This window comes from Globicephala melas, chromosome 10 (assembly GCF_963455315.2).
Source record: "Globicephala melas chromosome 10, mGloMel1.2, whole genome shotgun sequence".
Taxonomy (NCBI): domain Eukaryota; kingdom Metazoa; phylum Chordata; class Mammalia; order Artiodactyla; family Delphinidae; genus Globicephala; species Globicephala melas.
Genome location: NC_083323.1, coordinates 57,793,066 through 57,808,477, shown reverse-complemented (window position 1 = coordinate 57,808,477; position 15,412 = coordinate 57,793,066). Strand labels below are relative to the sequence as shown.

The following is a 15,412-nucleotide window of genomic DNA, read 5'->3' as shown; positions in this document are numbered from 1 at the left end:
ACTTTCCCAACATCTTCTCTTCTCGTGGACTCCATTTTGGCAACCAGTGACCACCCTGGCGGCACAAATACTTCCTTAGGGCCTGAGAGGAGAACGCGTGTGCCGACAGCAGCAAGGCCCTCTGCTCTACATTTGCAGTGCACTGATGGGGGCCTGGGCCCAAGCAGTGTGCTCTGAGACCAAATGGACCACATCGCACCCTGACTTCTAGAGAGGCCTGTCTCTTCTCTGTGGGGGGACATTTGTTACCAACCTCATGAAATCATGCCGAACCTCCGCCCCCTTCTCTGAATCTGCCTCTCTCCACTCTGACATATCACGTCGTGGTGAATTAAATGGCGCTGGCAAGACAATCTGCGGCCAAATCTCTGGTCCACCCAGACATTAGCAGAGTCCCACTGCTCTCTCTGGGCCAACAGAAGATTCCCCCAGAGATGGTCCCTCTGAAAAGGCTGGGCCATTGAGTTAATTTTCCACTAAAAACAGATCAAGTCCGGGGAATTCCAGCTACAGGAAAGGAAAATGTGCACCTGAAAGAGTGCTGGCACCTGCTGAGCAGAATCCTGCTACTGAAAGGGTGGAGGCCCAGATCCTCTGAACCCTGAGGGATGAGCACGATCACAGTAAATAAGAAAAGAATTCCCATTTCAAATTTCCTTTTTTTATTCTAAATAAAAACCACACTTTGTGCCGAACAATGGAATATAAAAGAATCAGATGTACAACGATTTTAGACATCTACTATTTGGGGGAAAAAGTTTACAAAATATACAAAACTTTACAGCAATAGATAGTAAACACTTAAATATTAGGAGGTCAGTACTTATTAATTTAATGGAAGGAGTTAAGACGTCAACAATTTTTCTTGGTTTCAAAAGAGATTTAGCTAGTAGAGGTGCGAGGGGAGGGTGGACTGGACAGGGGAAGGGTGTTAAAGAAACATCCAAGGTAAAAGTTTCCTTTTCATTCTGATGTAAGTTTACCATGAGTTATCACGTTGAAATCAACGCTGTGTGCCCTGCTTCCTGATTCATTCAGCGCAGGATTTAGGGAAAAGGACACGTGGGGACTCCCACATGGGCAGATTTCTCCACACAGCCCACTTCCATGCCACCAAAATCATGCCCATCTATGAAGGAATTTAAATTCACTTCCTAAGTTGAGTAGTCTGGGGACTAGGGCACAGCAGGTGGCCAGAAGAGGAAGAAAATCCACCAGCAGCAAAACCTGACTGGGGAGAAGGTATTTAAGCTCAAAGGTTATCCTAGAGACAAAAGGGTACTGACAGAGCAGAAGAAAGTCAGAAAGAATTTTTATCCATTTCCTGACCCCCCACCCCCACCTCCTTTCTTCCCAACTAGCCATGAACTAGAGTGACTCCACGGAGTCTTAAAATTTAGGACCAAATACCAGGGTACAGCAGAGCTTCCCAGCAGGTGCTGTGGCATCAGTGAGCCGTGGATGGGCCAGAGGAGCACCAGGATACTGATCCCTTCCTCTGGCCACAGCAGCTGTTTACAGTGTGCCATTAGAGTATCACCGTTTTCCCTCAGGAAAAGAGTTGGGAATGGCCTCGTGTTTGCTTTAATGCTCTAGTCACCATCTTGAAATTCTTAATAATTTTTAAACAAAGGGCTCTGTAAATTATGTAGCTGGTCCTGAGTACAGAACAAGAAAAAGGGAGAAAAGGGAGAAGAAGAGACATTCAAGGATCAAACAGAACTTTGGAACAATACAGCAGGAGACAGTGCTAAACTGGGCTCCAGGGCAGAGAGGGCAACAAAATCCAAAGAACAGTTGAAAAAATTTTAAATTCAAAATACAATTAATACCTTCCACCAGGTATCCTAGAGCACCCTTTGCCACAATATAGTGTTTCAAGTAAAACAGTGCAGAAAAGGGTGAGCTGGTGGCAGAGGCAGCAAACATGACTCCAAACAGAGGAAGGGTTGAGGTGCGAACACGGGGGACACGCAGGGGAACAGGGTTTGGTCAATGAGCCTCATGAGCTACTGACCTGCTACATGTCTGACTGCAACCAGCCGGGCCACCCTGGCTGACCACTTTGCCTCAGGAGGATCAGGGGGTGCAGTTTCTTGTTTAGTGTTTCAGGGGCAAAGTTTCAGGGACTTGCTTTTTGGTTTACTGGCGAAAAGGGAAAACTTCACAGTTTCAGGTTAAGTATACAGACTACCCAGCACCCATGATATCCTCTGTTAAGGAAGAGGGTTTCTCCAGCATACTGATCCATTCTCAGCTACCTGGCTGGGTCCCAGTGAGCATCCCCACTCTCAGATCCGGCCCTTCAAAACTCAGTCCTCACCAACAATCTGCGAGAAACTGCTCAGGCTTGAAAAGCTTAGCAGATAGGTGACTGTAGTCTTTTACACACCTTCCTTCTTAATCGCCTAATGGTCAGCGTGGGAAGAAAGGGAGCAGTCAGTCAGGGAAGAAGTGTCAGCACTGCTTTCTGACAAGAATGTCCCAGGGGAACATTTAAGTAGTTGGATTCAGATGGTGAAAGGTGGCCACTTGACAAGTCCCTTCATGTAATGGTCACCCCACCAGAGAGCCATGCACACAAACTCGGGGGCTTTATCAGTTTAGGGCTGGGGAGAGAGGCAGCAGGTCCAACAGGGACAGAGCTTTGGTTTATTTGTATGTCTTATTATAGCTGCCCAACTTTAGGAAGGATGAGAAAATATGCAAAAAGGTCCTTCATGTGACTTGATCCCCTCAACCCAGTGCCCAACCTACTCAATCAGAGGACGGAAAGGGGATGGAAGGCCTAGGGATTTAACAAGCCTCAACTTTCTAGAATGTACATCCATTACCTAAATGGTTCCCTGGGTCTATTCTGCAAGAGACTATCTGGAGAGAAAGAAAAGAATTTGCTTGTTTAAAGGCTTGACCTGTTCTCCCCTAGTTTTAGCCCCTGTTTCCCAAATATCTGGCCAGGATTGTCCCCTGGAATATGGCTACTTGCTGGGGAGAAGCTCATTTTCCTGAAGTCTCTTATCCAAGAGATGCTGGGTAATATGTATACAAAAACAAAAATAAATAAATATTAATGTCCAAAAAGGCCTTGTGAGTTAATTAAAACCACTTGCTTGTAAAACAGCCTGGGGTGCTGCTGAGTCCCACGAGGGGCTGTATCAGGGCCGAGGCCAGGGACCCCCAGAGCTCGCCTGAGCAGGTGAGGTAGTATGGGTTACTGAGGTGCCACCTTGTGAGATGCGAGATCCGAGGACCCTCTCCCTCAAGCCTTCTTTGGGTAAGACCCCTCAAAAAGGCAACTAAGAACGGAGCCAACCAGCACCCCAGGACTGGGCAGACCCATTCCCGAGTCACCTAGGGAGGGCCTGAACCAGCTGCTGGTCAATAGCGCCCCCTGGTGGCGACACAATGACAGATCAGGATAAATTCCAGCAGGTCAAATGGGAGCTGCCAAAGCTCTGGCCCAGTTAGCACAAAGTATTAACAACAGGTTACCTGACTGGGACAGACAGACACACATCCCGCTACAAACCACCAGTTACTCGGGTCCCTTTAATCCTGAAGGGCTCACAGTCCACCACTCCACCTCATGGGGTCTTCTCATCTACGCTACAGGCCAAACACACTTCTAGGTGGGAGACTGGATGTAAATTAAGGCAAGGCTGCTGCTTCAGAGACATCCCCACCTCTCCACCAGGAAACTCAAGGTCGATGGACGTGGCCAGATGACAGAGGATTACATCAAAGCGGCTCCCTGTCCTTTCTGCCCACAGGGAAGGCCTGACGTCCCGGGCCATCACTCCATAAAATTGTGTTTCTTTGGAATTGAGGAGAAAAGAGAAAACCTCCCTTCCTGTCCATCCAGGCTGCCACTTCCGGCGGCACTGCAGGACACCTCTTCTGGCTGGCAAGGATTCATCCCAAAGCCTTCTGACCTAAACAGAATGCTTTGTCCCCAGTTTGGATCTAGCTGCCAAGAGATTTTACTGTCCAATCAGCAGATTCGAGCCATGGAACAAGCAGGACCCTCCATCCCTGACCCCTTTCCCCTGCTGAGGGCTGGGACTGGCACCTGAGGTGAGCTGCCCTGCTGACCAGTCTTTTCTGAATGACCACATTCCCAAAATCTCTCTCATAGCTGGTTGTCCCGGTTGGAGGTCTGGCAGTAATACCCACGGTGAAAACCTCTCTCCACCTCCTCTGTTCAGTGAGGCTGTTGGTTGGATCCTTAGCAGCATAAAACCTATCAGTAAACTAAAACTCGAGCGGCTGGGGAAGGGGATCTAGTTGACACCAACTGCCTGACGAGATCCCAAAACCAGCCTCAAAAGAATCAAAAACACAGCCCTCCATGGGCAAGAACAGGTAAGGAGGTAAACATGATATAGGGCCGTTGTTCTCAAAAACAGTAACAGTGTTCATGTGCTATTTCTTCTTTCTTCTTCTTTCAACACAGGACAGAACAGAACTCCTAGCAAGGCAAAACTGTAACTTCAGCTGGGGAGGGACCAACAGCCATTAGAAAACCAACGTCCTGGCTGCTGCCTGGGAGCTCCCCCTGGCTCTGCTGGGACCCAGTCAGCTGTCCAGGTTCTTTTCGGCCTCTTTGGAATGGATAATGTACATGAAGGTCTGCTCAATGGTGAAGTCAGGCGGGAGGCTGCCTTTGTGCACGCCGACGTGCTTGCTCATGAGGTTAAGGGTGGAGCTGTAGTGGCCACAGACCGTGCAGCGATACATGAGGGCCCCCGAGTGCGTCTTCAGGTGGCATTTGATGGTCGAGCGGCCTCGGAAGAACTTGTGGCACACCTTACACTGGTACGGCTTCTCGCCCGTGTGGATCCGCCGGTGGTAGTTGAACTCACTCGTGTGGGCAAACCTTTTGCCACACACCTTGCAGCTATACTTGCTATTCCCGGGTTGGCCCTGCAGCACCAGCTCCTCATTCAGGAACTCCTCAGCCGGCAGCTTCCGCTTCTGGAGAGCTGGGTGCTGTAGCCCCAAACCAGGCCGTGCGTCAAGGCCACTGTTGCATTTGTGCTGGCTGACGTGGTAGCGATAGGCAGCCTCCGACTTGAAGCTCTGGCTGCACAAGTGACAGTGGAAGAGGGCGTCTTCCAGGCTTTGGTGCACAGCCATGTGCTTCTCCAGGAGAGGCCAGTCCACAAAGCTGTTCGCACAGACAGAGCAGGAGAAGACTGAGATACCGAGATGGGAGAGTGTGTGCCACATGAGGCTGCAGAGGTTAAGGTGGCGCTGGTCACAGATGCTGCAGGCCTGGCCTTTCAGGTTCAGATGGTCAAGGATGTGGCCCCGGACCACGTGGAAATCTTTGGCCAATGCCTTCCCGCAGGCAGCACACTGCAGCTCTGTGGAGGCTGCCCCTGAAAAGAGACCCAGCTTCCCAGGCAGGGGGTCGTTGGGGTGGACGATGATGTTGTTCTCAAATATTCCATCCCGTCGGTGGAGGGTCAGCTGCCACTGGGTAAAGAACTTAGTTTCACACATGTCGCAGGAGAAGAGGAAAATACCAATGTGGGACAGAACATGGGTCACCCGGGAGTTTCGGTCCTGGAAGTGGGTCTCACAGACCTTGCAGTTGCCGGTCAGCAGGTCCACATGGTCCCGAGCATGCTGTCGGATCAGTTGAATGTTGGGCTCTAGAACTTTCTTGCATACCTGGCAGGGCATGGCCTTATTCTCTCGGCTGTCACCCTCTCCAAAAGTCAGCTCGTCCTCACTGTCATCACTCAACTCAATCACCTCCTCGGCTGTGCCTATCTCCTCGGTGGGGTCTTCAAACTGCAAGTCTTCATCCCCCAGGTCCTCCAGCTGGAGCTCATCCATCTGCCCAAAGCTCGGGTCTTTGGAGTGGTCGCTATTGCTCAGACAGGAGTTGGTCCCAGTGGTGATGTCTATGGCATTGTCAGGGGTGAAGAAACTGTTTTTACTGAAGTCTCCATTGCTCTGGACTTTGTATGGCTGGCAGGACCTTGTGCTGGTTTGGACGCCCATGCCGACAGCGCCTAGGACTGGCTGGGTCACCACACTGGGAACGGACGTGAACGGAGCAGGGGCATCATGGTCTTCTGTCTTTGGCGGCAGTGGCTGCTGCGGCAGAGGCAGGCTATGGTTAGTGTCACTGGTAACGTTTCTCTCTTCCTCTTTATAGTTTCCTCCAGCATCACTAGGCAACGCATAGTTTCGATCAGGACCAAAGTGCTCCCCCCCACCCCTGAGTTCTCCAAGGGGATGGGCTGGTTCTGCTGAGCTACAACTCAGGGTACTGGAGTGGCTCTCACTGGTGCTGGTCAGGGGCTTGGCCACAGCAGTGCTCTCCAGGTCAGGAAAGGTGGAGTGACAGGCCCGGAGGAGATCCTCCATACCCAGTCGCTCAGCTACCTCGTAAATGACCCCAACGTTGATCAGGTCCGTGAAGAGCTCTGACGTGTAGACAAAGCTCAGAATCTTCTCAAAGTTGGCGGGGGTGATGAAGTCTACCACATAGGTCCTGGCAGCATCAAGCCCAGTGTTCAGGAAGAGGTTCTGGAAGTAGCCAGCTGCGCAGGCCAGCACGGCTTTGTGGGCTGGGAAGGAGCGGCTCCCCACTACGATGGTGACATCACACATGGTCTCGGAGAGCCGGCACTTGTTGAGTTCCTTCAGCAGGTTGTTGGGGTGGTTGGTGCTTTGCAGTTTGATCCTCATGCCCATCTTAGCAGCTCCTATGACGTTGCCTCCCTATCAGCACGGTTAATCTGTGGACAGCAAAAGGAAAAGGTGGATGGCCAAACACACCCCTGCCGGTGAGGAGTTCTGCAGGACGAAATACCACCAGTCTGCACGTTTCCAAGCCCTGGGCGGAGAGCAAGAGTGAATGGACAGACACCTGCTCCATTCTGCTCGGGGCAAGGACAGCAAAAGTGACAGGGCAGTGACCTCTCTCCCTGCATACTCCCAAAGACAAGAGTTGTCACAACAAAATCCAAAACTATTGAAAAAAATCTGATGGGTTGGTCTTTAAGAGTAAGAGAAGCTGTAGGCCTGGGTGGACAGAAGCTAGTGCCTTAAAGCCAAGCCAGAAGCATCCTCTCGACACAATCTTATACTTCATTACCAGAGCAACTGGTTCTAATTTTTCTCATATTAAATGCCTAATTTCTTCCTGAATCCAGGCTTTCCTATCTCACTGAGTATATTCTCTTCACTTATGATGCCAAATGCCATATACATACTTGAACACAATTATCAAGCTCCATTAGCTGTTGGGGACAAGATAAGGATGCTCTACCCTTTAGTTTCCTATCATTGCTGTGATCGTTCAGGCCGTAAAAAAATCTCTTGCTTATTCTTGAGTTCCCATCTCTCCCTACCTATGCTACCTGCCTCCCCTCTTGTCTCTCCATAGCCCAGAGCCATTCAGATACTGCTCTATCACATTCTCTGTATGCTGTGGATGAAGTTAAAACACTCAGACACCAGAGAAGTAAAGCAAAGCAGAACACCACTGTGGCATTTAATATTACCTAAATATGCTTCAATTTTTCTTCCCACCCTTTTCAGGATTTATGCTTATGTTGACCAGAAGTAAGAGATATATACCTGATGCCATAAGAAGGCATCTAATTACATAGGTAACTCCTAAAGGCTTGCTCAGTACCACTTTTTCCCCTTTTTGAGTCCTGCCCGCCACAAAGAAGACAAACTAGTTGCCTTCTCTCTCGGCCTCACGACTTGCCCTGGGCAACACAGACCCACATTCGACTAACTCCCAACTTTTTCTGGGGCCCAGGAAGCTTCTGAGCATTGCTGGGTACCAGCCAAGCATCTCCCGGGCCCTGGTGGCCACACATCAGCGGTCAGTAGGTCCGGACACCGGGAAGCCCAAGCGGGCAGTGGGAGGGGACGGATTCGGAACTTCGGAGAAGGCACCCCAACAATCCCGCGGCGCCGCCGTCTCCCCTCTGGAGGGTCGAATCCGAGAGGAAGGGCGTTGGATCTGGCTGGGGCACTCCATCTGGGAGGCATCGAGCACTTCGGTCCCTCCCCAAACAGCGGCGGAATTCCTCAGGGCGACCTCGGGCGGGGACGGGGAGTGGCGGCGGGGAGCGGGGTCGGATGGGGATCGAGGGGATAGGCGGCGGGGCCGGCCAGGGTCGGCTCGCGGCCGGGGAGGATGGGTCCGGCCGAGGGGAGCGGGCAGGAGGGAGCCAAGCGAGAGCGAGAGAAAGGCCGGGATGGGGGTCGGGCCTCGGCCGGGGCAGCCCTCGGCCGGGCCGCGCTTACCCGGCTCCGCGGGGCTCGAGCACCATCGCCGCCGCCGCCTCACACAAAGGCCCCGGCCCGCCGTGCCCGGCCCGACAAGGAGGCGGCGCCGCCGGCCGCGGCCAGACTCTCCATCCGCCGCGCCGCTCGCCGCACCGGCCCGGGCCGCCCCCACCGCCCGGCCCGCAGCGCCCCCCGCCGTCCCGGAGGAGGCACCGCCCCCCGCCGCTCGGCCGCAGCGCCCCCAGCCGCCCAGGAGGAGGCAGCGCCCCCTCAAGGCGGGGCCGGGCGCGAGGCCAGCGGGCCAAAGCCGCCGAGCCTCCGGCCGCCCTCACCCCTCGCGCCCTCTCCGCTTCCCCGCCCGGCCCTCGCGCTACCCGGGACCCTCGACCCCACCTCCAACCCCCGCGCGGCCCAGGGACCGCCGCCGCCGGGCCCCGCGGGCAACGGTGAGGACGTTTCCAACACCCCCATCCCCAACCCAGGCCTGGCTTTTCTGAAGCACTGATCCTCCGGATGCAGGACCACTCCCTCCTCGCGCTGGTACCTGGAGAAGTGAAAAACCCTATCCCAGCTCTAAGCTTAAATCGGCTTCCCTGTTCCACATCTCATATTCCCAGAAGTTTACTCTCAGAACGTCTGCTGTTGTAGTTTTACACGAAGTTGTGAGACTGTTTGATTAATTTACGTCTCCTCCACCAGGCAGTGACCTTCCTGAAGGCAGGGCGCCGTGGTTCTGCACACTACCGCGTCCCTGCGCTTCCCACACGCTTCTGGTTCATATGATAGGTGCTTAACAAAGCCTGTTTGAATGAATGAACAAGTACTTTTGGGTCCCTGGTGGAGAACCCTCTGGAAGTTCACTGTGGACCCTCCTTCCAGCTAGGTGGGCAAATGAAGGAATTCACAGGATCCCACTGCACCTTGGCAGCACAGGCCTGTTCCCAGCAGCTTGTCCTCCCTGGAGGGGTGCAGAACTTGACACCTCAAAATATGCCTCTTTGGCATAAGGATTATTTTTAAGAAGCAGCAGACAGGGGAGAAGCTCTGAAAAGTGAGTAGAAGTTACACTTTTGTAAAAGATATTTACATTTATAAGGGAAATGTCCATTTGTAAGGTACCTCTCTGTACCAGGAAGAGAAGGGTTACTAAATGTCTAGAAACTTAGTTTTCCTGGGTATCTCCCATGTATACAGGAAGTATACCTGTTATTAAACTTCTTTTTCTTTTTTCCTTTTAATCTGTCTTTTATTATTTACTCAGCCAGGAACCTCAAAGGGTGAGGGAGAATTATTTTTCCTCCCCTACTTCCTCAACTCGTTTTCAGCTCAGTTTCTCTGCTTCCACCCACCCTTCTCCTTTAGTGCAGCAGTTACCCTCCAAATCTTCCCAGATGCTCCTGCCCAAGAATTGTTATCAAACTGAAACTACCTGAGTTTAACTGAGAGATGTGATCAAAATTTAAGGCATTGGCACCATTACCAGCGATCAGTCTGAAGTTCTCATCACAGCTTTTACTGTGACATTCACAGGTCATGAAGGTTTTTTGGCTGAATCTCTGTGGTATTCACAGGTCACGACTTCAGGCTCACAGTTTTTTAGTTGGTCATATTTTTTATTCCCTTTTTGGTGTTCCAGTCTTAGGGAGATCATTTGCTTGGTGGTTAGCAACTGACAACATGCATTTAAAGCTTTTAAGAGAATACAGGAGGCTTCCTTGGTGGCGTAGTGGTTAAGAATCCGCCTGCCAATGCAGGACACACGGGTTCGAACCCTGGTCCGGGAAGATCCCACGTGCTGCAGAGCAACTAAGCCTGAGCGCCACAACTACTGAGCCTGTGCTCTAGAGCCCGTGAGCCACAACTACTGAAGCCTGTGTGCCTACAGCCCATGCTCTGCAGCAAGAGAAGCCACTGCAATGAGGAACCTGCACACAGCAAGGAAGAGCAGCCCCCACTCACCGCAACTAGAGAAAGCCTGCGTGCAGCAACGAACACCCAACACAGCCATAAATAAATAAATTTATTTTTTAAAAAAAGAGAGAGAGAGAATACAGGGCACAAGGAGACTACTATAACGATTATAAGCAGGACAATTCCCAATGTCTAGAGTGCACTTCAGAGCCATGGTCCCCAAGACACAAAGCAATCAAAATCAAACAAGTCAAAGAAAGACCCCATTAGAGGAGTCACCTTTTTAAGCCAAGTGGCTTGTTCAGTAATCTTATGCAGCTGAGTTTCAACTTCCCCAGAAGTGTTCATTTAGGTACAGTGGGTGGCGGTGGCCATAGCACAGATACCTCCTTGTTCAGCTAAAAGAAAATCAAGAACAACTTTGGCTGGAGAGTCTAAGGATTTTTGTTGGGCAGGCATTAGTTTAGCAGCACATTCAGGAAAATCTTTAAGAGTTAAGGAGAGATTTCTGATCACAACCTCATCTGTACTCACTCCTAACCAGGAGTAGAGGGACCTGCCAAAGGAAGCAAATCCTGAATCACGAAAGTCTCCTGGTAGGTCCTTTCTAATTTGATGATGTAAATTCAGGGAAGTTGACCCAATAAGGTGTCTCAGTTTGTCTGTGAACAGTCAGGGGCACAGTTACATAACCTAAAAGGCATTGCCCAGTTATGCACTAGCCATCCAGGCATTCCTAGGCCCAAGGAGAATGACAACCACCACAGACAAAGATTAATTCTGTCAGGGCACAGACCAATTCTGCTAAGGTGGCACTATTAATGGTCATATCAGAGTTTTTATGACAAAACCAGCAGTCTGAAATGTTATCCCCCTTAGCAATGGCCTGGGACATATGGATGATGGTGTCATCTTTCCAGACCAATGACAGAGTAAAGGAAAGAAAGAAAAGAAGTAAGGGTTTCAAGTTTAGTTAAAGTAGGAAGTCTTGATCTGATGTCTTGGGTGGAAGAAGTTTACATCAATGTCAGCTACCCCTCTTCTTTGTCAATTTGATATTGAGGTCTCCAGCTGGTGTGAAGTTCCTAAAATCAGAAGGAGCCCTTTTTAATTAGGAGCTGTGGACCCAATGTTCAAGTTCCTGAAGTTTGGCTGCCATCCGGGTAAGACCTGGTATAGTCCCTTCCAAGGAGTTTCAAGGGCATTCTATTAGTGATTATTAGGTTATTAGTGATTCCAAATTAGAAGGGTGGGAGAAAATTGGAAACATTAGTTTGGAGAGTTGTAGCCAGATATTTGAGGAAACTAGAAGAATTCAGGATCTAGTTTAGTTTTCAAGTGTATTACAAAACCTCAAAGATAATTAACAGAATTAGAATCTAATATTTACAAAGGTTAAAACATAATTTTTCTCTCTACAATCACCCCATTTCCCCCCAAAGATAACACAACAATTCGTTTGAATTTAACTTGGCCTGATTAGTTACGTAAGTGCAACAAGAGTAGTGATTGACCCTATAAGCTCTTTTTTAAGACTGCTTTACTAGGAGTTTCAGATTGAACTCTTAAAAGCCTCTGAAGCCAGGAAGCCAAGCCAAGGATTGCCATCAGACTTTACCTGAAAAACCTGTAGTTTGGGTGAATTCTCCTCTTCTCACGGTCCTGAAAATATCCTGGGGTTCCTGGACCTGCCGGGAAATGACCTTCCTTACTTACATGGTAAGGCTGCCAGGAACCCTGTAAGTAGAGTGCCAAGCCAATTTTTCCAAGGGGCTTTACTGGCCTTATAAAGTCAACCTTAGTTCCTTAAAGCTACCTAGTCATATCTGAGTCTATGCACATTTCTCTTAACTATGACATTTCAGTCAAAGCCTTGATAACGTAGCCAGCGTTTCCAATTGCATCCTGTTACAAGGAGAGCAGATTTTTATTGGACTTATGCAAATAACTAATCATATTGCCATGAGAAGAATACTCAAGAGTTTCTGAATTCTGACAGGATCAGGTAGGGAGAAAAAGTACATGTTTCATCTTTGTTTACAAAGGTATATGTTACCAAATTGCTGTAAATCATAGATAGCTTAAGAAAAAAAAAGGTTTTCTTAAATTTAAAAAAACAAAACATTAAGGGACCAGCAATGTTGCAAACAAAAAAGTCGTAAAATTTTTAATTCTTCTCCTCAGTTATTCAGTCCCATGTAAGTAATACTTGTTCTGCTTGAATCCAGTTTTTCCATTAGTTCTGGAAATTCTTACCTTGTTCAGTTATATGCTCTTAAAGTTATCATAAACCTGTACTTACCAAAGTCCTTTCCATGAATCTTCTTGAAAATGACATACTTTTGCAGCTGATGTTGAAGAATTTGCATAAGGCCTTTAAGAACAATCCCTTTTCCAGTGTTTCCATTGATTACAACTGAACATCAATCCCTGGGGCAGCATTTTGATGATGGACACCTAGGAGGATGTAATAGGGGAGGCCTAGGTGTTGTTCTAGATACCTTTTGTGTTTTTAGTAAGATTTTGCCATTTTTGTAGATATTTATAGCTTCTGGAACCATCGTTCTTAGACATAAAATAGGCAGGTATGCCAGAAGGTGGCCTGCTTGACTCTTTGGAGCTTAAGGATCCTGTTATATTTTTAGCTAAGATTTTGGGTCTCTTGGAGCCAAACTAATACCTAAGAGGGATGTGCCACTGGGTTGGAGAGTGTGTGGTGTTTTACAAGTGTACCTCATTGCATGGAAATTTTATTGAGGTTGGCATCAATCTAACCCATTCTATGACCAATTTATCCTAACATGGGAGTCTTTTGGTTAGGTGAGCACTCTAACAGGTTTTTTTGTTGTTTTGTTTTATTTTTTTCTAACAGCTTTTAAGTGCTCATCAATTTTTGTAACTTTATGGCTTCCAAGATTCCCATTAACAATAGCCTTTATCTACACTAAGCGAGACAGACAAACATGTGCATCTTAACACACCAGCAGTAACCAAGAGATGTTACTGCAGCTTGGCCAAGGAAAGTCCCTGTGTGCACCACCACCAATTCCCATGGAACTGGGGACTGGAAAAAAGATTGAACCAGCAGACCCCAAACAATGGGGATTGCAGACTGATTCCAAACAAATGAGGAGCTGCAGCTGCCACCAGCAGTTCCCAACATGGAATCTGGGGGAGGATTCCAAACAAATATGAAACTGCAGACCAAACCACCAGCAGTTCCCTGTGTGGAATCTGGGTACAAACCAGCAGCTGGGATTTTCTGCTCAAGTGGGGGAATTCTGGTCTGAACCAAGGGCTAGGGGATTGGGTTCTGGATGGAATCATCTGGTAGCTCAAGCTGACCTGTGCCAGATTGGAAAGTCAATTAGATCAGGAGCTTGACACAGAGAGTGGAGCTCAGAGCTGAGAGGAACTTACTCACGGCCCTTGGAAACAATGAGAGAGACACAGAACTCAAAAGAGTTTTCAGGGACCATGCCTACGTTTCCCGTTGAGTTGTTAACAAACCCCCTAAAGGTATAGATTAAAGTTTATACTGTTTATACTTGTGATATTGTGATTTATAATAATATATATATATATATATATATATATATATATATATATATGGTCATTACCCCCATTTCTAGCACAGAACTCCTAAAACACTTGGAATTTCCTAAGTGATGAGAGCCATAAAGATATCTTTTGTTATGCTATCGAGTGACTTCGGGACTGCACCTAAAGATGGGGACTGGTCTCCAGGAGAACCAACTTTATGATTAAAAGGTTGGAACTTTCATTCCTAAGCCCCTGACCTCCAGGGAGGGAAGAGGGCCTGGAGGTTGAATCAATTATCGTTGGTCAATGGTTTAATCAATCATACCTATGTAATAAAGCTTCCATAAAATCCTAAAGGAACTGGGTTTGGAGAGCTTCCAGGTTGGTGAAAATGTAGAGATTCAAGGAGAGGAGGGTGGCATGCTCAGAGAGAGCATGGGAGCTCCACACCCCGTTCCCCATGCCTTGCCTTATGCATCTCTTCCATCTGGTGTTCCTAAGTTATATCCTTTTATAATAAACTGGTGATCTAGTGAGTAAACAGGCTTCCTGAGTTCTGTGAACCACACTAGCAAATTAATGGAACTCAAGGAGAGGGTTGTGGGAACCTCCAACCTGTAGAGAGTTAACAACCTGGGCTTAAGATTGGCATCTGAAGGAGGGGTGGGGGTGGGGCACGTCTTGTAGGACTGAGCCCTCAACCTGTGGAATCTGATACTATCTCCAGGTAGATAATGTTGGAGCACTGCTTGTTGGTGTGGGAAATCTCCCCCTCCACACACTGAATTGGGTCTAGAACCTTTAATACCGAAGTCTTTAAAGTAAATCATCATGTAATAACAATAGCACACATATGCAAAGCTAAATGGAGAAGGGCCAGGAATTCAGCCCAAGGTCTTTTTGACCAGGTCCCCTTAGGCATCAACATCTTTACAACAGGAAGAAGAAGGCCAGGATTCCTTCACACATTCTCCAAGCACAAAAACAGAAATCCAATTTAAAGTTTGTCTTCATTTTGCCTGGAATGCCCAGTACTGCAATTTTCATTAGTCCCACCAGAGAGCAACCTTTCTACACTTATGCTCCTACTTGGCAAGAACAGAACCACCTCGTGAAGCTTTCATGACCCAAATAAATTCCCCAGACTCTGCAAAATTACCCCACTTTTAAACCGTCTAGGTAGATCATTTTGAAAAGCCAACAATATAACGCGTTGGAAAAAGGCTTGAGGATTTGGGGTGAGGGTATTCTTTGACCTCTAGCAATAAACCTGACACCAGAGATACTGAGGTGAGCGCCCGCACCATAGAGCTGTGGGTCCAAAGTTGCCCCAGTCAGGTTCTGGGAAGAGAGCACTTTCACTAGGGTGAAACCTGCAGGACCTGCAGGAACTGGTCTCTGGCTCCATGGCCCTGACTTTACACAGCCTTGGGAGAACTGAGTGTCGACTTTGTATCAGGGTGGTTCAGGGCCATGGCCAAGTCCCCTACACCGGGCTAAGACAGGGAGCCTGAGGACTTCCCAGGCTGTTCCATTAGGGTACAGAACTCCCCCTGGGATCAGTGGGCTGTGACAGTTAGCACATCAGATTAATAAAAGACACCCACACACACCTCATTTAAGTGCCTTATGTACACTGCAGACTACTAGACCAGCATTACAGGGGCTGGTAAGAGTTGCATCACAGAAGAGT

General features: G+C 48.6%; 1 protein-coding gene across 1 annotated transcript; it reads right to left on the bottom strand.

The window, feature by feature from the left end:
* Window positions 1-684: 684 nt before the first annotated feature.
* Window positions 685-8,412, bottom strand: ZBTB39 (zinc finger and BTB domain containing 39). Its single transcript, XM_030866578.2, has 2 exons — window positions 8,284-8,412; window positions 685-6,755 (listed from the first exon to the last, which is right to left on the bottom strand). Exon 2 carries the CDS (start codon window positions 6,709-6,711, stop codon window positions 4,576-4,578), a length of 2,136 nt encoding a protein of 711 aa, XP_030722438.1. The 5' UTR covers window positions 6,712-6,755; window positions 8,284-8,412; the 3' UTR covers window positions 685-4,575.
* Between the last annotated feature and the right edge of the window lie 7,000 nt (window positions 8,413-15,412).

What these genes read in the sequence shown, in the direction of transcription:
- ZBTB39 (XM_030866578.2), bottom strand. Translation starts at nt 6,711, where the DNA reads ATGGGCATGAGGATCAAACTGCAAAGCACCAACCACCCCAACAACCTG.